The sequence below is a fragment of the Limulus polyphemus genome, unplaced genomic scaffold (assembly GCF_000517525.1).
Source record: "Limulus polyphemus unplaced genomic scaffold, Limulus_polyphemus-2.1.2 Scaffold292, whole genome shotgun sequence".
Classification (NCBI taxonomy): domain Eukaryota; kingdom Metazoa; phylum Arthropoda; class Merostomata; order Xiphosura; family Limulidae; genus Limulus; species Limulus polyphemus.
The window spans coordinates 313935-337467 of NW_013665902.1; the positions used below are offsets into that span (position 1 = coordinate 313935).

The 23533-nt window shown below is 29.7% G+C and overlaps 2 protein-coding genes across 3 annotated transcripts in view; one reads left to right on the forward strand and one right to left on the reverse strand.

Moving 5' to 3' along the window:
* LOC106457102 (integrin alpha-PS1-like) overlaps window positions 1-13090 on the forward strand; it is a 98467-nt gene extending 85377 nt beyond the window's left edge. Inside the window, exons 16-25 of the mRNA XM_022382916.1 lie at window positions 150-229; window positions 543-623; window positions 1834-1936; window positions 2569-2688; window positions 4072-4131; window positions 6250-6381; window positions 7441-7560; window positions 7856-7957; window positions 8215-8343; window positions 8950-13090. Of these exons, the coding sequence (XP_022238624.1) occupies window positions 150-229; window positions 543-623; window positions 1834-1936; window positions 2569-2688; window positions 4072-4131; window positions 6250-6381; window positions 7441-7560; window positions 7856-7957; window positions 8215-8343; window positions 8950-9036 (1014 nt within the window). The 3' untranslated portion in view covers window positions 9037-13090. The remainder of the gene's footprint in view (window positions 1-149; window positions 230-542; window positions 624-1833; window positions 1937-2568; window positions 2689-4071; window positions 4132-6249; window positions 6382-7440; window positions 7561-7855; window positions 7958-8214; window positions 8344-8949) is intronic.
* Window positions 13091-15146: 2056 nt separating this feature from the next.
* The window catches only part of LOC106457103 (putative polypeptide N-acetylgalactosaminyltransferase 9), a 122822-nt gene continuing 114435 nt past the window's right edge, over window positions 15147-23533 (reverse strand). Inside the window, exons 9-11 of one of the 2 annotated variants that reach the window (XM_013916485.2) lie at window positions 19652-19762; window positions 18490-18618; window positions 15147-16039 (exon numbers count right to left, since the gene is read on the reverse strand). In XM_013916485.2, coding sequence (XP_013771939.1) covers window positions 15893-16039; window positions 18490-18618; window positions 19652-19762 — 387 coding nt within the window. In that variant the 3' untranslated portion in view covers window positions 15147-15892. Of the gene's footprint in view, window positions 16040-18489; window positions 18619-19064; window positions 19144-19651; window positions 19763-23533 lie in introns of those variants that run through there. The other variant, XM_022382914.1, reaches the window with a different exon arrangement.

Here is a 23533-nt window from a genome sequence, read left to right on the forward strand (position 1 = left end):
ATAAACACGTTTAGATTGAATGGTAATTTATAATCAGTCACAAGAACGTCGAATCTGAATCACTTGAAAAAAACACGGGGGTGCTTAACTTTTTTCCAGGTGTATACATGAAAATGTAGAATTCTAATAAAACAACTTTCATTTTTCAGGTTGAAGTCAAGATCAAGTTTGATCCTCGAAGAGTTGAAGAAGAAGAAGAAGACTTGCAATTTCAGTTCAGCATGAATACGTAAGTTTACCAGACTATTTTGTTTTTGACAAGAGATGCAAAATGTCTTTGTTATATTATTTTTGATAAACTTTGTGATGTATGGGGCAAAAACATGCATTTTTATATGCTTATAATATGTAATTGTTCTGTTTCTCAGCTCAGTAATGAAGACTTGTGGTATAAATCATGCTTTTGAAAATATTCTTAAAATGCAAATCATTATCTAAAATTCTGAATCATTCTTTTATTTTCCATATAATTATTAAATACAAATGATTGTATCAATAATAAACGTTAATACAGATGTTTCTTTTATATAATATTACTTCAGTACCAGTGTGAACTTAGCAAAGGATACAAAACTTACAAGGGAGATTGATATTGTACGTCTTGCAGAATTGGAGCTTAATGGGTAAGATTACTGTAATGTATTTTTTATTTTGGCTGTTTCTTTATGTATTTTGTTTACATTTTTATGACCATGTTTAATGTAAAAAAGTATGAAATAATGTAACTAATATTATTATCAGTTGTAGTGTTATGCAATATTACATCTAGTATTGAATGATGGATCATGTTTTCCCAACTTACATGTTATATATCGTTATAATTAAACTGCTGAAAAGGCTCTTATGTGAAACAGTATTTAATGAAAAAAAGATTAAAATTCCATCTTCAAGTGAGACAATAGATTCTTCTTTCACAAGACCAGGATTTTTATTTTGGTACATTTTCAGTTGTTTCTGTCACTAGATAAGAGTTCAGTTTTCAACGCATGGTCTGTGTATTGTAGTTGTTGTTTAGTCAATAATGGAAAAATTATTATCAATTATGTGTTTTTATGCTGTACATTCTGAAAGACAATAATGGGATGCAACTAAGGTGAAATGTGATTTTTGTTTTCTTTATCTAAAGGGGCATCATAAAACATGTACCTGGTGTTGTAATTACTTGTGTATCTTATAAACTGATGTTAACCAGATAGTGGTAAAAGCATTAGTAAGTATGTCTGTATTGTAAAAACTTCTAGATACTTGAGACTAAAATTTACAAAACCTTAAATAAAGTTTAGATCCATTGTTAAAAAAACCAACAACCAATTTTTATGGATACATATTTATTTTAGATTACATGTTATTGAGTATTTACCTATAAATACAAAACCTTATGTGGGTGAAAATGCATAGTATTTATGTAAAAATGTTACACTGCTCTGCGTTCAGTTATTAAAAGAGTTGTCACGTCTCCGTTCGTCAGTTAATTTTTCGTAAAAATTCTTTCTGAAGAAACTTTACCGATACAAGTCCTTTCTTAAATAAAACTGGTTTATTCTTTCTGAATACAACTTTGCGATACACTTAATTTCAACAGTCGCGCTATAACAAACGCTATAATTCACAACGAACGTCTCACGTGCTCAACTCAACAATATTTTGTCCGCAGTTCAATTACACATTGTTCCCGTCGCTTCTTGGCAGGTCTTATATATACAAGACTACCCTATATCTAGTAGTCTCCCAATGCTTCACGAACGTTCTAGAAGCGCGTGGCATGTTACTAGCGTCACGTGACCTCCGCTGTCATAACAGAGTAATGGTTAATAATATTTGTATTTGTTTTAGTGGAGCTCAACCAGAACAAGTGTTATACGGTGGTGATGTCATCGGAGAGACTTCAATGAAGTATGACAGGGATGTTGGTAGCAGTGTTACTCACACATATCAGGTGTGCTAAATCTTGTACAAATAGTTTTTGTGCACTTAGAATTGGAAAATCGAATCATAAGAATAATTACAAAAAAGAGAAGTTTAGTCACAACTGGTTGACTTGTTAGCTCTGTGCATATCTTGGTTGTCTCTGTTTAAAGTCTTTTTTTATTTATTTATTCAAAGAATATCATATATATCAATGTCTATTGCACTTGATTATGATCAGAGCTCTGTTGTATTGTGGAAAATTGTGTTTCTTATAAATGTTATTCTGGGTTAATATTTTCTTGGAGAATAAACATGTTTTCATGCTTTTCCTTTTAACTAAGTATTCTATAAAATGTGTAAAAACCTCCTGTCTTTCAACTTAGCCCTAACGTTATATTTTCTTCATATTAATTGAATAGCAGTATATTCTTTTATGATTAGGGGAAAAATTTACTGTATTCTCTTTGTTTTTTCTTTCCTATCTAGTGTTATCACTCTTCCAATGTATATCTGTTAGGTTTAAGTAAATTTCATGAATGTGCAGTTGTGTTAATATATAAATTATTTCACCTGTCTTTTAGTTAGTTAAACTGATCATAACTTTTTGACTTCACTTTTGGTCGGTTACTTTTGCTTTTAAAGCATTCCCATCCTTTTCAGGTACATAACTATGGACCATATAGAGCCAAGCAGGTGAAAGTAGTAATTTCATGGCCATATGAAATAGAAAATAAAAGAGCACATGGAAAATGGTTGTTATACATGGTGGAAACTCCAAAGGTAAAGGAATAAGTTATATTGCACACAAACTACAAACTGAATTGAGGTTAAATGTTTTGAAAACTAACATATCTTTAATTTAATCTAAGTCTTGAAAATATAGTCATTAACTAATTTTCAACTGTTAGAGGCTGCATGGACCCAAAAGTATTTCCTTTTTTCTTCTTTTTTTTTAAAGAAAAACCATATAATTTTGTAAAGTTGTCAGTATGTTAAAACAAAAAAAAACTAAATTGTATTATAACATGTGAAATATTAGTTCATAAAAAAATGAATAGTTAATAAGATATAAAAAACATGTATTTGAAACCATATAATAATAATAATAATATAACTAAAAAAAATGAAAAAGCCAGTTAAGAAAGAGTGAAATGGCTTACTTATTTATTAATCACCTTGAGTTAAATGATTAGCCATGTATCAACTTATCAGTTCTAATGGAACTAGCTAGTATGAATTGTATTTATGGCATAATCGCTAACAGGACACAAAGTGGTACACTAGAACCAGATATCACAGTAAGTATTGTTACTGTAGTATGTACAGGACATGAAACAGCACACTAAAACCAGATATCACAGTAAGTATTGTAGAGTCTACTGAATGTTCAGCAGTATATTAAAACCAAATTCAGTAGACACAGTTGGTACTATAATATCTAGTGGACAGGACTTGTAAATTGAAGTTTTGTCATATCATCTAGTATCTTTGTACAAACTATTAGCAACTGTCAGTTGTAGTTTAAAGTATTGTTTTTATATACTGATAGCAGAATATTCAGTTGTAGTACCATGTATTGTAATGATTAGCTGTTGTATTTTTTTATTACAAGGATTGAGTAATATATACTGTACTAATAGACAATAAGAACACTTAGCAATAAAACAAAGTATTTTATAAAATACTAGTTGTACATACATGTACTGAACACTTTGAAACAGAATGAAGTGTTGTTGTTAGCACTTATGGTAACCTATGTAAAGTTGGTTGTTTTATTAGATTTATGAATAAATTTTGATGTGTGTATATGTTCAAGTAACAATTATACTTATGTAACAAACATCCAATTTTGAAACGTTGATAAAGTTGGTATCCATATGTACATAACATATTTGGTGGAGGTTACATAAAAAGAAGTTTTAAGATTGCTTCTCACATCATTTCACTTTGTTATTCCTGTATCTTGCAAAAGGTATTTTTTTTATATTATAAAAGTTTATTTAATAAATTTCAAGTGGAATAAGAATTAAAATTATTTTTTATGAAAAACCTGTGATGTATGTTATATTATGAAGTAGATTAAAGACATCAAGAATAGTTTCTGAACTAAATATAATTCCAACTTTATGGGATTTACCAATTATCATCTTGTATTTTGTATAGGTTGAAGGAAATGGTTACTGTGAAATGCAAGAAGGCCAAGTGAACCCCTTGAAACTTTTGGTAGGATCATGCAAACATCTCTTTCATTTCAAAACAGTACATTAATTAGCATAATGCAGGCCTAACTTAATCATATTTGCATATTGTAGTATTAGGTAGTGTTTTGGTTAAGCAATTAAATGGTTTTCCATGTTGACTGTTTGTTCAGTTCAAAGTGCACATTTATATATGCTGATCTTAGCATTTACATTTTTCATAAAATAATTGTATCCAGTCTGTCTTTTCAGAATTTTAGACATTTAAAAGCTATGTGATTATGAATTTTGCTCTTAATTTTTTTTACATTATATGAACATATGAAAAATCAAAACAGTATGTTATGTTTTCAAGTTTTTACATATGTATGTTTAATATGGTCTTCTTTAAATGCTTTGTTTAAAATCATGTCCATTAAGTTGGCATACATTTAGCATTACAAATCATGTTCCCATCATTACTTAGTGAGGTGTAAAACAATACAATTGTATTCAAGACCATTCTTAAGTAAATTTAATCAAAAGACGTGTTTCTTATTGCTGGAAACATTTTAAGATTGTGTTCTTGTACTAGTTGACAGAAACACATTTTATTTATAAGACATTTTCTACAGCTTCATAGAAAGATATGTATTACAAGATAATTTTTTTTCTGTTACATGAAAAAAATGTGTAATGCTCAAGATTTTTCTGTTTTTTGACAGAATACTTTGATGTTTAAGACCTTTTTGTTGCTTGAATGAAAGTTGTATTTCTACTGTTTGGCAAAAAATAATGTAGGAACAAAAAAAATCCATTCAATATTAAACTTTGCTATTTGACAATGAATTAATTTAGTTTAGAAACTCTGCAATTTGAAAAAAAAAAGTATTCATTATTGAAAACTTTTACTAATGCACTATATATATATGGCTGCATATCAGGGTGGCTGTAGTACCAGATGTCATTGTATGGGGTCAACTGTGAGATCAGACTGAGGCCTCAAAGGCACAGTACGTATCCCTACAACTAACCCATAATACTCACCTTTCTATGTTCCTGTTTGATAGAGAATGTTGTAATAACATCTTTATATACCTATTTTTGCATTTATTATCTAAAAATAAAATTCTATATTATATTTTTGATTAAATGCAAAACTTAGGATGATGATGAGCTTCATTACTTTTCCTTTTACCACACAGTATCAGAGGCCAAGGCATGGCTCCTGTTGTTTATGTGCACATGTGGTGACACCTGGCGGTAATGATACTCAAATCATGAAACAACAAATTTCTGCCATTTTCGTCAATAGAACAGAGACAATTGATTTGGCTGAGAAAGCACAGCTCTATTTATTGCAAAATGGAGGAAAAGGTGACAAAGCTTGAAATGAATGTGCGAATTATCACCTTTGAACAAATTCTTTGTTCACAAGAAGGCCAAAGAGACACCAAAGTAGAAGTGTTACAAATGACAAAGTTTAAAGTAGTGTGAAACATACTGTTTGTTTGATTGTATATGTCTGATTGTGTGATCATCAGTGCTGCATGAGGTGTGAAGAATCAGGAAGGATTAGTGTGCCATTAATAGGGAACATCAGTGGTCGCTAGGTTTGTAACACCTACAAGACATGGCACTTATCAGTTGATGTACGGTAGTGACCTCACTTTGATCAACAGGTCTCAATTGGGCAACAGCAGGTAAGAGCCGGCCTGGGTAGCTGCAATACTGAGTTCAAAGAGACCGCTTGGGACTGGGAAACAAGTGACCACAAGCCAAGTTGACTGCAATACAAGTGTCCATAATAGCAGATGTTTTACAAACATAAAATAGAAGGAAATATTTGGGACTGAGCCAAAATGGCTGAAATTAAAGGTTGACCGCTTTATCACATTGACCAGTATGCGGTTCTGGATTGTATATATATATATATATATATTCATGTAAACATGTCTTAACATTCAGGGTTCATATGAAATTTGATATGGTTGACAGATAACTGCAATGTTTTTATTTTAGTACATATAGATGTATTATTTACATTTGGTTTTGTATATATTGTTAGATATATGAAAAGTTTCTTTCCATTATTTAATTTATATGAATAGCATTTCTTAGCCTGATTACTGATGAATATCATTAATTTTGTTTTTCATCACAGACAAGTCCTGATGGAAATTCAGAACTTACTGATGATGGTGTTGTGACTGTTAATGGTCGAAAGAAGAGGGAAGTTACTATACTCCCCGAGGAAAAAAAAGTGGATGGAAAAATGGTCAAATTTGTGACATTGGTATGAGTATTTATAGGTACATGTTTATGTTGAAAGAGAAAAGGCTTATGTTTCTTTTTTTCTTGTAAATGCTTTGTAGGTCAATGAACAAATTAGACATACTTCTTATGATATATGAGAACACAGTGTGTAGACTGATTACACTTGTAGTAATTTCTTGTTTTAGCAATTAATAAACTTGCAAGAACAGTTAATGTAAAGAAAGTTATTTCAAGAACAAATCAATCTTTATTAATGCTGATACTGGAGAACAAAGACATAAGCTTATACATGTTTATGTGTATATTCTAAAGTTCAGTAAATGAAGGTGTAATAAATCATTTAAAAATTTTCAATAATGATTAGAAAGTTTTAGCACCATTTTTTATTTTTATTTTATTTTTTTCTGCGAGTAGATGGGGTTAGCTATTCCAAATCCATTTGATATAAAGTGATTTTATCAGTTTTGGTATAAATAGGCAGTCAAATTGTAGCCAGTTTTAGTGGGCCAGCCAGTCACAACTTAATTTGCTTGAAGATGATTTTATTATTGTTGTTGAAAAATTACAACTTAATTTTGACATATAGGTAATAATAATATTTTTATATCTGAGTAGTCAATAAAACTAAAATAAAAGGGGTTTTCGTCATGTACATTCCTTATGTAAAAAGAATATTTTTAGTCATTGTTTTATTGCCACTTTCCTTGCTGGGAATTATTGTATGGCAGATTAAAAATGTAAGGCTCCTTCAAAATTGATGCCACTAGTAAACAAAAATTGAAAGCCAACAATGATCACTTAGAGCTTTTTGTTTAATAATCTTTTTTAAATTTCAGTATGATTAAAATTTTAGTCTAAGCTTTATGTACTAAGTAGTGATAATTTTCATTTAGATTAGTATCTTTGTACATCAGTAAGCTGATGATTAAAATCAGAAAAGTGTTATTTAGTCATGGTATATGGTTATTGTTGTAAAAGACATCAAAGTTTAAGTACTTGGACTCTTATAAATTATGAATTTCTCTTCTTCTTAGACTTATTTTGTATTGAAACTTTAATCTTTGTTATTAACTTCTAGGATTGTCAACGAGGAAGTGCCAAATGTTTTCGCTTTACATGTGTCATCAATAACCTCAGTGCCAAAAAAAATGATATTATAAGAATAAAAGCCCATCTTTGGAATAGCACATTTGTGGAGGTAGGGTCATTTGATTTTTTGTTTAATACTTTTAACTATTATGTAGTGCCACATTCTGACAAAATGTGATCTGCAGATCAGTTGTTTTTGTAACATTAGCTATCTTTAAAACTATAATAGGCAAAATATTTTAAAAGATGAACTGTCTTTATGTTATTAAGATATAATGCTTAACCCAGTAACATGCGAGTATAGAATGTACTAGTTTTTTTGAAACACAGAAGTGTGTTAACTTTTTCAACTTGTTACTGAGTCACAAAAAAAGTAAGATGATTTTAAATTTGGATTTTTGTAGGATTATCCCAAGGTGGATTATGTTAGAATTATTTCCAGAGGAGTGATATATCTTGACCCTAGCCTAGATATTGAGCAGAACACCACCAATGATAAAGCAATGGTGAGTTTGGTAATTAATTTTAGAAGTCATAAGATAAAAAATATTTTAAAATTTCAGCAGTATACCATGAATAGTAACAGTGCTGAATAAAATAGACCATACAAGAGTTGATTTGACATAAGTGTTGTTACATCAGACGAGCAAGTATTAAAAGACAAACTGTTGATTATTGGTTAGAAATAAAAAAAAAGAGAGTAAGATCTGGATTACATGTTAAGGGAGCTTGTTCATGTGAAATACCTTACTTCACTCCACAGGCTGAAACAAAGGCTTACCCAGACAAACTTGTTTCTGAGGCAGAGAAAGGAGTTCCCATCTGGATCATTATAGTTTCTGTGGCTTGTGGTGTACTTTTGCTCATAATTGTTATAATCATTTTGTGGAAGGTGAGTAACATGTATAACATGAGTCCTTTATTATTTTAATATTTTCTCTCCATTAGTGAAGATGACAAATTGACATTGTTATGCAAATTGTATGGTAACTTCTAACTTTCATTTCTGTTACATTATAGATTAGTTGAAAGTCAAAAGGTTATGTTTCTACTTTCAAATTAAAATTTCTCACAAGTTACAGATGAAAATTTAGACCAGGGGGATTCAAACCTATAACTTCTTGCTGCTTATTGAGCCAATACTTTAGCAAACTGGGCTACTGTGTTTTGAAAGCCACAAATCACAATATTTAATGAAGTAGACAATAAGTAGAGAACATGCAAGAGTCTTGAATTAGGTTAATAAGCTTGTGAAGCTCAGAATCAATTTATTCTTATTTTTTTAGTGGTTTGTCTATGCATATTATTCATATGGATATCTCATTTGTAACTTTTGATATTTTCATATGTCATATTCCAAAAATCCATTGATTGAAGTTCTTGATGGTGAATGGTTATTTAAAATCTTTGCAAGGTGGTGACAGATTAAGGTTTAATAAATTTATTTTATTTTATAAATATTGAAATGATGTTGTATAAATTTTTTTCCCTATTTTAGTGTGGATTTTTTGCAAGACCATTACGTCGCTATGGAGTTGTGCCGAATGAAGAAAAAGATACAAATAACTATCCACATGCTTCCTGAAAAAATAACTTGAATAGTTAATCCATGTGATAGCTGTGTATACATTGGTGGCGATAAGTTGCCCACAAACAATTGCCTTCTATTACTCCATTTGAAGACAACACTGAATTGTTCTTGGTTAGCACTGCATCAAGAGATTTGAGACTCAGTGGCATGGTTTTTAAGAATTTTAGTTTATAGTAATGTGTCTGTATGCAAACATCAAAATAAAGAAAAACTAACAGCTTAATTTGTCCTATTAAAGAGACCAACTATTTGTATTTCCTAATCAACTAATGAAATACACGTTTAGTGGAAGAAAAACATATTAGTTAATTGTAAACTTGAAATAAAAAAAAATCAAACATTGTAGGTTGTACTAGGCATTTTCATAAATTTTTATTTAGTCATCTTATTAACAATGTTCAAAACGTCCAGTAGGTTATAATAGTTTTGTTGGAAGTTTCTGTGATAAAGTGAGCAAAAGTTGTATTACATCACCAGCTCGGTTTTGAGTATTTAAGACAATATAACCAATTGTGACATTTGACATTTTGAATACTACATATGGTACCATATCTTGCAGTCCACCTGTGTAAAACAGTAAAATGTTAATGTTCAGAAAGGCTTGTTTTTAAATCATACTAAATACAGGAGGAAAAAAACATTTTGGTGCTAAACAATGATTTTTTAATACATAAGAATATTTTTATTAGTAAAGAGGAGTTAAATTATTGTATTTTCTTATTGGTAAACAAAAGTGTTAACCAGGAATTTCAAGCAGAACAGTGTGATAATTTCTGTAAAACTGTTTTCTATGCAGTTGCTGTTACATATAAACAAAGTAAGAAGGTTCCAAAAAAATAAAATGGTTATAGTAATTATTGTATTATAAAAGGCTTTAAAAGTTTTGTTTCTTGATGTTGTAAAGTATAGATACTGTAAGTTTAAATCATTGTTATTTACTTAGTTTTACAAAGTTTTAAGATGATGATCTTCTTGCATGTGGTTTTACAAAATAGTCTTTATGTCGAATTATTGCTGCTAATAGGTTTTAAAATTGCAAACTTTAAAGTACAGACAAGCTGTAATTACTTGTAACTGTCCACAGATTTTGCTTTTCATTTATACAGTCATTCACAATTGCAAGTTCACTTCTCTTGTTAATGTCAGCAACCTGTTTCAGGACTCTACAAACAAGTTAGATTCTTTCAAATTCTTTAAAGTGCATCACCTTATATATACACAGGCCTTTTTGAAATGTTGCAGATACTTACTTGAAAACACTGTCTTTGTTGGTTGTGATGCTGTAGTTATGGTCTGTGGGAAGTTCACAGACATATAACTCTAAAATCCAGGGTTTCATTCCTCATGGTGAACAGATTGCAGATAGCCCATTGTGTAGCTTTGCGCTAAACAAATAAATTACATTCAGAATTAATCATTTTATTACATCTATGTTTTGGTTATGGAAACATGATAACACATGTTGGTTGTGATCTTGCTGTTCAGATAGGTTATCTATTTCATTAACATATACACAGTAGTATTGTAGGAATCATATCAAAAACTTATATATATGTATAGGATTTTAAAACTTCGACAAGAAATAAGGTCATTAGTTTTATTAAGAAAGAATAATTGAGAACTTTATTCATTTTTTGTGTGTAAAAATAATGAATATATATTGACAAATAACTTCAAATAAGACTGTGTTCATATCCTTTACAGTACATACCAGTATTCTCTTGACCTATTACTAGAAATCAGTATTAATAATTCATTTCACCTAGTTTTGACTCGCTGTTGTTCATATAATTCATAAGAATAACTACTGTTAACAGGTTAAAGTGATAAATTGCTTTCTAAAGATGTCAGACTGTCTTAACTCTTTAAACCCATAATTTTTTTGCTCATTCTGCTATAATTATTTTCATGATGTCCTAATAATTATCACCATACCTTATAAAAAATTTCCAGTCTATTTATAAATGGTGAATAATAACATACTTTGGATTAGTTTTCAGCCAAAGAGACAAATGTTATCACCATCCAATGGTTTAAGTCAGGATTTTTGGCCAGGCATTGGCAGCATCTGCTTGGGTTTAAGGAGTTAATGATATTAAATACACTATTGAGATGAACTTGCAAGTCTTCTATCTTCCTTAGCATAATTACCCTACTCGAAACATTAGTATTATTAAACAAACTTCTTTAATACAATAGAAATTGGTGAATACCTCCTCCAATCACTATTTTTGAAAGTTATTGAATGATTTCGTTCTAAAAAAAAAAACAAGCCGCAGCAAAGATAGACCCCCTTTTTTAACCTTGCACATTTTTCAGATGTCTAGTATGTCCACATAGTTTTATAAAAACGATACTGAATTTCTGATACTGTTTCAATTGCTTTCTTAAAATATATTTGTCATTGTTAAAGTAACCACAAACAGCACAAAATATTGATTACCATTTTAAATATCTTATCAGACTAGCTAATCTTGATAAGTTGGTGATAAATTATTTTCTAAAGATGTGAGTCAGTCTTTTACTAAATGAAAACCTTTGTTCTTGTTATATGTTCATTTGTATAATTTACTACATTAGTTCTATTAAGGTTCTGATGAACAAAAGTTTTGTCTTTGTTTTGGGTAGTTGACAAATAATTCCTGACAGATGCACATGTTTAAGGTAATGTGACTTACCAAGTTAGAAACAGCAAAACATATCAAAATTAAAGTTTACAAGTAAGAAAAATATTATTTAATATTACTGTGTGGAAAAAAAAAGAGAACCTTTCTAAAAAATGTGTAGTCAGGGCAATAAATATTAGGAGAGGACCATTCATGATCCAAGAATAATTTGCTCATTTTTTATTGCTCATTTTTGTTTTTATATTTTTTGTATAATTAACTAATGCCCTTTTTTTTTTTAAAGACAATTTACTACACAGTAATAAGACCAAAAGAAGTAGGCAGAAATCTTGATATCATAACCTTAATGTATATAGCAAAGCATTCTCTTGACAAAGCTATTCCATTCCTTCTTACATGTTTATTTACCTTCTGTATTTAAGCCACAGTATTAAGCAGGTTACATTTTGTTTCATATACTGCATAAAAATCACATTTTTCTATTGTTATTGTAATGACCCACAAAACAAGGACGATCTGTTAAGTAACCTACATTTAAATTGACAATGTATACTTTTCAAAACAGTAACATTTTATCACAAACTGTTAGTAATAAAAATACTAAATCAAGATAGTTTGAAAGTAGTAAGTTTTATTATAGTGTATGAACAGCTTATTGTTATACCATGTACATCTAACATTTATTTTTATGTACTATATTAACTAATTGTTTATGAATAACTTTCAAATTACAAAGCTTTATTTCATAAAAACAATAAACATACAGGATGGAAAGTTTCTATCTGTATTTGTCAATGCTTAGATAATCTCTTGTTGCTTGTCCATTTAGTGATAAAATAGTTTGTTGTAAATATTTCTTTTTGAATTCTGAATATTCTATTGTACAGATTGGAAAGAGCTGTGAAGACATACAGTATAGATAAACAAGTTCTAACTCATATTTAGTAAGAATAAACAATGTATTTAGTAAATGTTAATGAATACAAATATCTAACATATTATATTAAATGTTTATCTAAGTTTACATGTTTTTTTACTATCAACTTCTGCATAAACTAATTAGTTCATTAATTAATTAATTTATAGAATTGAGCTCCTAACTTCGTGTTGTCTATTGCTTAATTTCATCCTATATTATCTTGTGTATTTCTATGTAGATAAAACCTTCCAATAAAATGATAAATGATGTATCTTAGTGAGTTTTAAAGATAAATTTAATTGCTTATATGAAAGTCTACGTTCAAAGTTATCTTGTTGAAATTGCCTTAACAAAAAGTTGAAAAGTTTCTGTACAACGGGCTATGATAGAATGATTTCATATCTCAGTTTTACATGACTTAAAATGTGTACGAGTAATACACAGTAAAATGTATTATTGCCATGCAAATATGTATAAATTAAAATAATATCAAGTTTTACTACAACTAAGTTATGCCCTCACATTTTCATACTTAATCCAATTAAAAGTTAATTTTTGTTACATTAAAATAATTTTACTTAACTTTTTAAGAAAAAACATTTAATATTTTCATCCAGAAATACTTTCAGTGGTTTCTTGTTTTAGAAGACAATTTCAAAATCTATTACTCATAACAGGATGTTAAAAAAAGATAGGTGTAAGGTGTGAAATGATACAAAAAAATGGTGATCTTAAAATTTCCAAATTACAAAGTGTAGTTTGAACATGTAATCCAACAAATGTCTCTCTCTCTTCTTTTTTTTTTTTTACCAATTTAATCAACTCTAATCTTTGGTTTTTATTCAGTCAGTAAGGCACAACTGTTCATAAAGCAGGAACTTGTATTCCCCATAAGAATACAGATGTCCCTTCAAAATTCAAGTTGTAATTCCATCATGAATATACATGACATTACCTATCAAAATATAATGGCACACAAATTCCATTTTTCAAAATAGTTAAAATTTTCAAGTCTGATGGGATGAAAAAAAAATTCAGCAAATACAGATAATGGGATAGTTATGCTGTCTTACCTTTGTGTATTTTATGTGTTTTAGAATACAAAATATATATGTTAAACGAGCTAGAGCTAGTTTTTCAGGAAGACTAGCCATGTTACATATATTTACACACACTAGCAATTGAGAATCCATAATTTCCTTGTTAAATTGTCACTGAATATAATATGACAAAAAATTCTAAATTATTCCAAGTGCAATATCAAGATTAGTGAAGTTATAATTATTTAATTCTTAATTAATTGTAGATGGTATATTTGATGTTCTAGTGTTCTACTTTGATATTTCCTTAAGTACCATCACAATAAAATTCTATCTGATAGTTGTTGCATAATAATTTCTAAACCATCTCATCTAACAATTGTTATGTTATGTGGATTCCTATCTTTAGTTTTATCGCAAATGATTAAAGTTTATGGATAATGAAAGCATGCTCTAAATCAGCACAGACTTAACTACATGTACACAAGAACTGTCATGTTGGCAGGTGGTGAAAAACAAACTCTGGCAAGTGTACATCACACAGTGGTGATCTAAATATTTATAGTGCTAAGGACAGGTGTATGTGTACACAGTTACCATATTACATGTGGTAACAGAAAAGGTGTACATTTATACATTAACCCTTTGTGGTTGTATTTTTCATTAGTACTGATGTTTAAACACATTTATTTAACATACCTAATCAGAACACGCATATTTACATAGATATTACTTGTAACTGGAATTTTGAAGTAGCAAACTTCACTTGTAAGTATGCTATCACTGGTTTTTTTTTGGTTTTTTTGTAGAAGTTCCACAAGAAACAGGAGTCTTGTACTAGATTTCTTTTCTTAATACAGTAATACCTGATTAATAAATGACACACAATTAATAGATTTTATATATTTTTGGACATCTTGTATCCTTGATGTCAACCTTACATTTACATTATCAGTGTAAAAATGTAACTAATGAGACAGCAATAAACCATACTTTGTAGTTATAAGAATGCAGTTGAAAGCAATAAAACATAAAGGTAAAAAAAAGTATTTACCTATTTTACTTATAAGTACAAACAATGAATATAAGAGCAGTTTCAGTAAACACATGACTCTCAAGATAACACAATAACTTGCTTTTCTTATGCCCTTCAGTTCTGAGCTGTTTTTATTCAATTAATACTTTTTACTTATTATACTGTAAAACAAGTTCTAAGTGTAGAATTAAAAATTATGGTACTCTAGCTGTTGTTTTAAATTCAAGAAATAAAATGCAAATTCTTGTACAGTTTGAATAAAAGAAACAGAATTACCTTATAAAATACATCTACTTAAGTATTTTTGAAAAATATATAAGAACTTTAAAACAAGCAAGTTCTTGCATGATAAGACACTTGCATTATGATATTTGTTTCAATCTTACATAACTTATCAATGATGTAAAAACAAATACTGGTTTAATATTTACAACTGAATGAATTCTGTACTATAAAAACTATATTTAATCACCCTTAACAATTTAAAATGAAATTCATCAGATTATATATTAGCTGATATATATTAAGAGTATGGTACAATTAAAGAAAAAATTACTTACTGTTAACGGCAAAATTTTACTGTTGTTAACCAACTAAAACCTTCAGTTTCAAAAGAATGATTTTTGAAGGAAATTTGATATGGATAGTTAAGACTAGCTGGCACAGAAGCTAATATATATAATATACAGCATTTACAGATTCCCAGTGCTACTATCCTTTAAATTCAAAAACAAAACAAAATAGTATCACTCAGTTAATCTACTCTTCGCAAATCACTGCTTTTTATTATTATTTTCATACCAATTTACATTGTAACAAGAATGACATTTGTGGAAAGTTTTCATGTCCTTTTCACACACTAACAGTAACACACGTTGACTAAGGCACAGTATCTCTCCTCTTCTATCTCGTTCATCCTTTACAAATGTAGAACATTTTCAGTGAAATGTGCTGTTCCTTTATACTTATATGTAGTACACCTAAAGATCACATCTTGGGTAGATCTGTTTAATCTTCAAATTTCAAATACCAAGTTCAGAAGGGCACTTCAGGTGCTATTAACCAAACATAAATCATGCAGCATAACCCTCACAAAAAACTAGATAACGTGTAGTTCTCACCCATGCTTAAATGTTAAAAAAGTGAGATATCTCTTTCCTATTTAATGCAATAGTAAAGCCCTTACTATCAGGATCATTGCATCAAAACATTACTAAACCTGTTGAGACTACGTCTTTATTGCTTTGGACGGGTTATAATTCTGAAATTTCCACTGCTGTAGATAGCTTCCTGTACAGTCTCTCATGAGCACTTGCTGTTTGTTTCGTGCCATTTCTAAACATTTTCGACTGCTGCCATGTTGAATGCTGTGATTCTGCAGTATCCAAAATTATATATATATAAAATTTATTGAATAAACTTTTAAAAAACACTCAAATACAATTTGTGAAATATTATGCCTCTACAGAGGTTTTTTTTTAAATCTATGGTAATGGTACAAGAATGAGTATCTAGGACTTACAGACCTTCTTTCACTATTAATAATGTTCTGTGTGATGGCCATAATTATGGAATATTGTTCTGCAACACAAATTTCATTGCAGAAGGCTTTTGTGCAATATACTGAGGTCAATTTTGTACTCTCTTTTTTATATATTTTCTAAAAAATCTATCAGTTGTACATGTGTATAAATTATGAGGTCCTGTTTGAGTAAGTCAAAGGCACAAAAATACAAGGGAGATATTTTCAAATAATATAGCATGAATTCCAATTTGTGCTTGCATCTTGTGAAGAAATTGGTATGTTGAATTACATTAGCCTAAAAGTAAAGAGAATTCATTTATCATTCTCTTTTGACTCTTGATGTTTTAACTTACCATTATAGCTGTAACTTACAACCACCTTGAATAAAGTTTCACAACATGCTAGGTACCATTTCTAAAATGTTTTATAATTGGAAAAATTTTAAAAACTTGCCCTGAATTTTGCAGAGAGTTAAACATATGCTATGTCCAATGTGACAATACTGTTAATACAGTTTTTAATGGTTGGTCTTCTGTTCAGTTATATGCTTGTGAACATAGCTCTTGTGTGTTACATTTGTAGACTTAAATCCACATAAACTATGGAGAGTCTCATACTTTAGATGCAATGATTGCTGTGAACTTGGATTACTTCAGGTGAGAAGTTATTAAACTTCCTTCACTACCTGCAATTTGTAGCTGCTCTTGGGGCAGCCAGTTCTATCACTATTGGAATCATACCTTCTATTACTTTACCAATATGGTTCAACATTAAAGATATCCCTTTCTTTGAAAAGCTAAATTTCCATGCTTCTATAATCACATAATAGTAGAACTTTATGCCAAAATGTCCTGTATATGTAACCCTCCTAGAAGGGGTCAAGGAGCAAATTCTTACCATAGATCGAGAGTAGTCCTCTGTAAAGTATATTTTGTAAGTAAAAGAATTAGTTTGATATGATATCTAAAAAAATTAACTGACAAACTTCTAGTACTAACATGTACTTCATGCCTGAGACTATGTAAAACTAATAGCTGAATTAAAAGCTATCCTTAGAGCTTATTCAAACTTGCATTAACAAATTCTATTACAAGTCAACATACATTATAAGGTTTTTCTAGTGCCAACTTCGGGGCAAATATCAGTCCCATTCCCAACAAAATAATACTTGATTTTTTTTTTCAAAATGGGGAACAAATTTCCAAGGTTTTTCTAGTGCTAACTTTGGGCCAAATATCAGTCTCATTCCCAACAAAATAATACTGATTTTTTTTCAAAATGGGGAACAATTTTCCAATTGTTTTAAAAAAATCAAAATGGAAAATTAATATTTAACCTACCTAAGGCCATTCTTGTAACTACAAAAAAGGGGTTCCATTTTGTACATCTCAAAGTAGTATTCAATTTTGTAACAATATTAAATTGAGATGACACTAGGCCATTTTATAACATATGTAACACATGATAAAAATGTCTCACAATCACAAGTATTATGTGAATAAAATATAAAAGTTGGAAAAACTGTTCTAAAATTTTTAGATTTAGGTTCAATCTAAAAGTAGAAATTGTAATGTTATTGTCGACAGTACTGGCTCAGTAACTGGGCCCACCATCATGATATTGTAATGACTGATATAGTCAGGAATATCACCCTTCTATAAATAGTGTGGAATATATCTTTAGTCATATATATTCAGGCAAAGTTTTAATGCTGGTGTTCTGCATATAGTATGGCATTCTTGTTAACCAAATGTCAAATATCATAAATATGTACTAATCCTTTCACTCAGGTAAAGACTGCATATACCATTAGCTAGAAACTCTATTCACTTCATCCCTGGAATTAAGCATAAGTCTCATTAGCACTGGATATACCAAACAAAGTGTGGTTGGTATATTATATATATATATTCTTCTTTACATTCACACAGAAATTTAATTAATAATTATCGATACAGACAACATTTTCTCATTAGTGCCATTGCTTATTTTACAAGCATTTATATACTAAGTTCTCAGCTAAATTTATTTTTTTTAAAATAGTGGTTAATCTTTAATTAAAAAACAACATTATTTCATTAAAGAAATGAGCTAGAAATTTGTACATAATTTGATAAAACAATTAAAATAATCATAATCCATCTGAATCTATTGGGTTCATAGTTCCAAAACTGATTACCCTTTGACCCATAACATGGATAAAGTATCACGTCTTGTCCAGCAAAATCGAGACAAGCTTCATCTTTTTCATGTTTCAAAAACACAAAATTAAGATAATCGTAGTCCATCTGTTTACTTACATTAGGATCATAGTTCCAAAACTGATTACCCTTTGACCCATGACATGGATAAAGTATCACATCTTGTCCAGCAAAATCAAGGCAAGCTTCATCTCGTCGAATTTCTCCTTCTTTACTAAGCATCCAGAACTAAAACCAGAAGAGTTAATTATAAACAAAAGTGTCTTTCAGTAAAGTTAATTGTAAATAAATGAGAATTATAGTTATGTAGCAATTTGTAATAAAAAGATAATTGTTATATCTAGTAATCTCAATAATGACAATGATAGTAATAAATACTGTGTTAATTTAATATATGTACCTTATGTAAAATTAACTATAACAATAATTAAACTAAATCTACAAATTATTAAACAATACTTATACTACAAACTTTACTAGGCACTTGTCACCACATCAGTTATTAATAATCACAATAAACAATGAGTTAAGGTTTGCAGAAAAACAGTAATTTTAGAAAAAGGCAGTTTAAGCTTGCTTGAAATTTTTTTTTACATTTTAAGTTTGTTTACATTGATCCTTAACTACTTATCTCTTCCTGGTATACATTTGAACTTTATGGTATAAAGTCCCTAGTTGAAGGTTTCTTTCTTCATGCATGCTCTTCCTTCTTTTCAGCTATGTTAAAATTCTAATGTTCATGATTGTAGAAACCTATTAAGAACAAGCTAAACCTGTTTACTTTTCTTCCTAGCCAATAGATATATTTGTTTGAAATTTGAATAAACTTTTACTTTTTTTTCAAGCAAAAGTTTTAAGAGAAAGTAATGACAAGAAGAAAAGTAAAGATTATTCACTTAAGACCTTATACCTGTTAAAAAACGTCAGTAATACTAACTTACTTGAAACAAAAACATACAAGGTGTTGTTACATTCACCACACATACACAAAATAACTATAAGGCTTCAACAGATGAAATATTTTCAACTAATGCTAAAAAAAATATACTTACATCAAATAGAAATGTTTCTATGTCCAAAGGAAACAAATAAATATATCTACTGATAAATAATGGTATCTTCAATTACCAAAGGATTCTAGTAGAAAGTTAGGTTTAAGATTGTTCAATATGACATGAATGGAATTAGGAATTCTCCAGTTTATTTGACAGAGTATTTGAAGATTAGGGTTGGGATTAAGAGCTCCAACCATCCCACTCACCTGGTTTCCACCCTGTCCATGACACGGATAAAGACCCACAGGTTTGTGAAGGTCATCCCTACGAGCAGGGCTGTCAAGGCAAATGATGGACCCTTCACCTAAGTTGCGAACCTGTCAGTCATAAAAAGACAGACAAATTTGTTAATGGAATATATAGATTAAGATTCTTTGGTATAATTCTGGAAGAAAAAAGCCCATACTAAAGCTAAATATACCAAATCAAACATTTAGCAAGCAGTGGTTGAGGAATTCTAACTAGTTCTTACAGATGTGTAATAAACAAAATTATGAAAGGAACACAGATGAAATAAATTTTTGTTTCGAAATTTAAATATTTCAGTCAAAATTTTCAATAAAATTATCTCCAATATACTCTAAATCAAAAGGGTTTCTTATTCGGTCTTCTATTATAAAATTAACATATGGTAATTCTGTGAAGTAGCAGAAGAGGATTGTATTTCAAAATGGATCTGTTTGCCACAACGAATTACATAATTTCACCATCTAGTATTATCTTATTTTGTAATCAACCTGTAATATTTCTGTCACTCTAACAAGATATTTTAACAATATTTAAAATTTGATAGTGATAATATATTGTGCAAGTATTTCAAAATTCTGGTGCAGAGGTTATAACAAACTTCTGAAAAACGTCTACCCTGTAACTTTACTTTTACTGAATACATCTTGTAACTGTATAGTTTTACTGAAAACATCTTCTTTGTAACTGTAGTCTGAAAAAACATATATACATATGTTCACAGAAAATTGTAATGGAACAAGTTGATACAAGATTTTACATAGGGTCTTCTTATAAAATACATAAATAATGGAGAATAAAGATGTTTAACATTGGGGGTCAACAGTGGCTTGGTGTGACATGCTCTGCATCACACACGCCTACTGCTACAAAGTACCCATGCAGGTATTTAGCTGGTGAGCAGCATGGCTTACTCAAATACATCATAGAAATGATAATTTTCAGAGAACTCCAGATACACCACATGATTTACCTTTATCTCTCTCTCTGAAACATAAAAGTTTTTTAATATTTTGAAATACTAAAATGTGTTGTCCCCATTCAAAAATCATTGTAGGGGCCAGGACCCCAAGCCTGCCTGTTTATACTATACTGATGAAGATGTTTAGCTTTAATCATAATTTATCTAAGTATTTATATATGTGCATTGACTTCAGAAACACAAATTACAAGATGAATTATAATTTCAAACACTAACAATGGATGAACTAAAGGTAAAATGAAGCATACATTGATACTAGGAAAATAAATGTAATGTTTGTAAAATTTTAAAAACTAGTAAACATAATTATCAGCAGTTATTTCCAGGAAAAGATACCAAACCCCTCTTGAGTTATAGAATATCATAATTTAAACTTTATTGTGGCTACTATTTTAGCCTAATCATATTTACAGGAAATCAGGCTTTAAGGCATTTTTGAATACGGTAGAGTATACAGTGGATTTTATTCAATTTAGGCAAACTGATTCTGTAAGTGCTGTTTTAAAAGATCAATATTACCTTTACGATCCAAAAACTGACAAAAAACAAGATGGTCACTAAATATAACATAAGTCACTTGAACTTCTCATATGCTCATGATAGATGATATAAAACTATTCTGACATTATAAGCATCCAGGAATTAAATGGAAGCAAAATGAAAAATGTAGGAATAGGCATTTAAGGTCTTCTGTGTAAGGTCATGGTCGTTTTTCCAAAATGGCTGCCAAAAAGAACTGAAGATATTATAAACTCAGATGTTCCAATTAACAAAGAATTACAATGTAAAACACTAGGCAGATGTTGTATGCATCCAGGAATTTATCAAAGTAAAACAAAAATATGTAGCATTAATCTAGGAATTAGGGATCAAGGTTATTTCTCATCATACATACACGATGTACATTTTTCTAAATTGTATAATTTTATGTTACATGATTAATGTGGTGCAGTAGTTAACCCAAGACCCAGGTATAGTAGTAGAATATTCAATCCAGCAAAGTGGCATACATATGCCCCACAATTGCATTGGGGGGTCTGACAAACTTAAGAATTGCCAATATGGAGAGAGGCATACAATTTAATTTTTTTGAACTAAAGGATAGTATAGTGAAATCATTTAAAAAAATGATAGAGTAGACTGAGTCCATACACCTCAATCAGTGGAAATATATTAATTATAGTTCCACCATGCGTACTACTACATCCTTTGCTTTCACCAATGGGTAAACTAACCAGTCCAAAATTTTTTACATGTGTAATCCAAAAATATACATTAGATTCAATTTTAAGTTTGATTTAATTTTGAATTTTCAGTTAAGTTAATGATATCAATCAGCCAGAATTGTAACTACGATTATAGGGAAATAAATATATGGGGCACAATTACTTTTTATATATGTGTGGGGGTATCTTTTGTAGTTATGCCACTGGTCCAGCGTAACAACAATAAAAGAGAAGTTAAATCAAAACCTAAGTATATTAGTAGAGTAATTAACTCCACAAGTATATGACCCAAGATTCAAGTATAGTAGTATAATAGGTAATTTAGAGTAATCAACTTCAATCCTTAGATCAAGTACAAGGGTAATAACCCTGGGTTTCTTAGCTCAAAATCCAAAAGAACTAGTAGTTACTCAAAGAAAATGAGACAATGGAACCAATTTTTTAATGGACTGCTGCCAGAGTTAAAGTGAATTAGCAGTAGAGATGATTGTAATCTACTGGGTTTTTGTTCTTTATCTAGGAACCATAAGTTCTGTGATTGGTGCCAGTTGAGAGACTCATCTGATATAAAGGCATTTAGAACTCTCAGCATGTGTCTCTTGTTAGCACCTTAATGTAATTTTTGGACTCCCTATGACCCACCTTTCGTAACCTTGTTCTTTCTGTTATGTTGATCCATGATGCATACAGAATATACTATAGGTTATGTCTGCTTAATTAAGACTAGGACACAATCAGTCTATATCCGGTATCTAGTTTCAAGATATTAAAATCACATCAATTTACTAATGTTATGATTAGCGAAGGGTCAAATATTGCTGCCTCGGTTATCTTTTTACTACTGTGGAAACATTATACAGAATGTAAACAGGTTTTGGTAGATTTCTGACCAAATGTACACAGTCTCTAATGTAGTGGCTTTGATGAGCTTTGAATAAAGCTGATGTCCTGAGAAATTAACATAATATGAAAGTATATGTTAAGTTGCACTTTAAAGGAAGATTACCTTGGCATTTAGCAATGAACCTTGAAGTGATAATTCAAGAATTCAGGTGTTTTTCCATTGGATTTATAGATGTTTAAAGTATCAAAATATGGTGTATGATTAGATTTGTATCTTGAATGACCTGAAGTTACAGCTTTTTCTCTACATATTGATCATCTGTTATGTGGATAAAAAAATACGACCTTTTCCAAAATTACCACAAAGAGTCAAAAGTGTGTGTTACATTTGATTTCCATGTATTACCTGATGCCTAAAATATCCTAAAAACTGTATTAAATCGATAAATCTTATCTTTCAACACTGGGTAGGTAAGAACTCATAAGAGCTTGTGTTATTTTTGGTAGTCATCTTGTTTTTTTTGTCAGTTTTGGGGACAAAAATGCAAAACTTAGCTTGGTATGCAGAATTGGCAGGTCCAAAATTATATAAAAGCCATTGTATACCATATTCTACTCAAACTTGATAAAAGAGTTAGCACAAAGAGTCACATATAAAGTGTAATAAACTTTAAAATTTTTCTCTATCAGTCAAAAGTTTCATACATAATGAAAATTAATAATATTTTTTTTTCTCTCTCTACAAACGAATTCTCCCTTCCGGGAGACTAACTTCTTGAGTTGGGAATTGG